Here is a 3,661-nt window from a genome sequence, read left to right on the forward strand (position 1 = left end):
GCAGCTCTGGCCGCCCGGGGGTTCAGAGCCTTCTCCGAGGGTCAGGCTGACACTCTGCTGAGCCTGGGGGAAGAAGCGGGGTGGGGGTCGGGGGAGATAGAAAAGGGAGCCGTTAGACCCCAGCGCAAAGAGAGAGCAGGCAAGACGCGGCGTCTAACGAATAGCAGAGCCTTGCGCACCAAGTGGCCAAGGAGTGCTTGGGAAAGCCTACCCTCCGGTCCTGGAACAAAGCGCCCTGGCACTAAGCGGGCCCTCCCAGGGGTGTCTCGCCAGGTTCCAGAATGTTCTTTCAGGGTCCCCGGCAGCCCAAGCGAGGCAGGGCCGCAGCATTCTAGGACCCGGGGTCTCCCGAGTTTTCTTTGGAACAAGAGCGCCCTTCCCGCCCACAGGGGGCTTCCCGAGGTGGTGTCGGGGCAGGGGGAAGAGGAAAAGGCACCCGCCCAGGGGCCCCCAAAGCCAGTTGACACGGATTTCAGACAAATGACAGAAACCATCTTTGTTTCAATGCCCAAGGGCAGGAATGAGCTGGTCACGGCTCTCTTTGGAGTCACACAATGAAATCGCCTTCGTGTGCTTCCCCAACAAAGGTCTTATTCTCCTGTAGAGAAAACCCTGAGAGCACATCCAGAGACCAGCTCGGGGCAAATGAGCTCTGGCCACCCTCAGAGCAAGAGTGATAATGGGTTCGGCTGCCAACTGTGGGCGCTGCGGTGTAACGCGAGCCCTGGGAACTGGCCGCCTGGTCCTCTGCCAGCGCGAGGTTCTGACCTTGGCACCGAAGGGGAGCTACACCCATCCCTCGAGAACTAGGTTCCTGACACCCGGCCACAGCTGGAGGAGGAGGGTGGGCTTGGCTCTGGGGGGCCCCACCAGCCCTATGCTGAGCTCAGGCCAACAGAGAAACATCCTCGGGAGCAAGGGCGTGGGAGGGAGAGGGGCAGGGATACAGGCCGGGGTCTCGGAGCCCAGGCTTCCGAGCTGAGGAGTGCAGAGCCTGAGGCTTGCCGGGGTCAGAGCACAGAGCTCGACTCCCCAGAAAACACCCCTGAAGGGTGAAGGATGAAGACCTCAAAAGCAGACCCGGTCCTCAGCAGAGGACGTCTGGTGGCAAACAGAGCTATGAGAGTGGCTGACACCATCACTGACTTGTTTCGGCACTTCTGAATTTGGCTCTGACGGCTGTGTAGCAAGGCTTCTGATGGAATGGATCTTGCTGTGTTTCCTGGGAGAAATCACACAAGACAGACCAAATTAGATGACGTGTTTTTTTTTTGTTGCTATTGATTAAAAAAAAACAAACAGCACTAGGTACTCACTCAATAGGGAAGGCACCTAAAGTAGCCTGGATAAATGATCCCTGGAAACAGACGCCGCCACCCCTTCTATAACACCCGTAGGATCCAGGGGTTGCTTCAACCTTGAGCTAGTTCTCGGTGTCCCTAGCTTCTGCTGGATTGGTCCAGCTGGTTGGGAGCACCAGCTACTGAACGCTCACTCTCTAGTTGTGGGAAATGTCGCCGGGAGGGAGAAGGTAGCTGCACTCACAAAAGCTCTGAATTGCAAGCGATGGTGTGACTATACGAAATCAATTTGCGTGCTCTGGGTAATGATTTTGTAGATCAGTTCTGTAATAGAGGCCACTGGCACTAATCGGCTGACTCCTTCGCAGCTCTCGGTTCGGAGAAAAGGCCCTGCCCCAGGAATGAATTTATAGACTCCACAGTAGAAGAAGCTGGATTTCAGTGCCACCAACACCTCCCCTTTAATCTTTTCTTTCCCTTAGTGAGTTGGGCCCCACCTTCCCAGGGAGCACGCATTAGCAACCTTTAAGGCACTCACACACATGTGCTAAGCCACTCAGTTGTGCCCGACTCTGCGACCCCATGGACTGTAGCATGCTAGGCTCCTCTGTCCATGGGATTCTCCAGGCAAGAATACTGGAGTGGGTTGTCATTTCCTTCTCCAGGGGATCTTCCCAATGCAGGGATCGAACCCAAGTCTCTCATGTCTCCTGCATTGGCAGGCGGGTTCTTTACCACTAGTGCCACCTGGGAAGCCCATTCACACACATGAAACTGTAGAGAGATTAAATTCCAATGTCTAGCCAGCTTTTCTTTAAAATACTCCAAAGTAACACACCAAAGCTCTGGAGCTCCCACATTCTGAGTCGGAGAGAGCAGGGCCCCTTCTCATATGATCCCCAAAAGACTAATTTAAATCATCTGAAAAAATGATGGGGTTTGTTACATCTAGATAACCTTCTGAACCTTACGTCTCTGGATACGGGGAGGTAGAAACAAGCCCAGTTCTGAATCACGACAATATACAAGGATGGTCACGGCAGTGTGTTTGTTTCAGCAAAGCAAAACACCAAACAACCCGAATGTTTGTCAACAGGGAATCAGATAAATTAAAAATAATACTTTCCGGATACCATAAAATGATGAACCTAGATCTCAAACTCAGGGTAGGGTTTAAGAAGTAAGATGCACAATTATGTACAACGTAATACTGCTTATTCAAATGAAAAAGGACATCCCCAGGGAAATTCTGCCTGTTCTCTTGGGTGCTCCAATATTTCTATTAGAAGTAACGTGAATCAGGTACTTTGCCTCTGGGGAGAGGAGGAGGGGCATAACGAAGGCTGTTGCTTAAAGGGGGTTTTTCACTGCATCCCTAACCACAATAGCTACAAATAAAAGAAGAAATAAAACCCCAGGAACAAAATATTAAAAATGTTACTAGCTAATTCTAAGTAGTAGGAACATGCATGCTTGCTGTATTCTCTGTGCTTTATTATACTTTTTAAATGTGTTCAAGTGAAAAAAGAAAAACATTAAAACAAACACTTGTAATTCTCCAGGTAGGAACACCAGAGTAGGTAGCCATTCCCTTTCTCCAGGAGATCTTTCAGATCCAGGAATTGAACCTGGGTCTCCTGCATCGCAGGCAGATTCTTTACTGTCTGAGCCACCAGGGAAGCTCTGTTACTAAACAGTCCTTGGTGAACCAACATGTCATCCCTTAACCCTTTTCTTTTAGTCCCTCTAGGCAGAACAATGCTGAAGGGCAATGGGCTCTGGAGCTGGGTGACCTGGGCGAGTTACTCAGCATCTCTGAGCTAATGTGTCCCAGTCTTTAAAAAGGGAAGAAAATAGCACTGACCTGGCAGAGATGGCATAGACTCCTTAAGTTCATATATCTAGGGAACTTGGGACAAGGTCTGGCATATGACAAGAGCTACCAGCATTTGCTAACAACAATAACAAATTGTTTCTCTTCAATCAAACTTCATCGCGTTAAAAAGTGTATAGAACTCTACTCAGTACAGTACTCTGTAATGACCTGCAATGTAGATTCTATGGGAGTAGGATACAAAAAGAGGAGCTATATGTATAACTGATTCATTTTGCTGTACACATCAGAAACTAACACTGTAAACAATGATACTCCAATAAAAATTAATTAAATAAATAAATAAAACTAAAGAAAAGGGGTTGCAACTTTTCCAATTGAAAAAGATTTCATAGAAATACTGTCAGTTCAAATCCCCGAATATCTAAGGACTCAAGGGTGAGTAGGTTTTCACAGCACTGTATCCCCTCTGTAAGCTGCTGTTCCTCCTCCATCCCTGTCCCCTGCCCCCTTCCCCTCACCTTGG

General features: G+C 49.2%; 1 protein-coding gene across 1 annotated transcript in view; it reads right to left on the reverse strand.

The window, feature by feature from the left end:
• Nucleotides 1-3,661, reverse strand: part of FARP1 (FERM, RhoGEF (ARHGEF) and pleckstrin domain protein 1 (chondrocyte-derived)) — a 275,711-nt gene that overhangs the window by 54,646 nt on the left and 217,404 nt on the right. Inside the window, 2 exon segments of the mRNA XM_010831560.1 lie at nucleotides 1-63; nucleotides 1,147-1,222. Of these exon segments, the coding sequence (XP_010829862.1) occupies nucleotides 1-63; nucleotides 1,147-1,222 (139 nt within the window).

The sequence above is a fragment of the Bison bison genome, unplaced genomic scaffold (assembly GCF_000754665.1).
Source record: "Bison bison bison isolate TAMUID 2011002044 unplaced genomic scaffold, Bison_UMD1.0 scf7180017864527, whole genome shotgun sequence".
Lineage (NCBI taxonomy): Eukaryota > Metazoa > Chordata > Mammalia > Artiodactyla > Bovidae > Bison > Bison bison.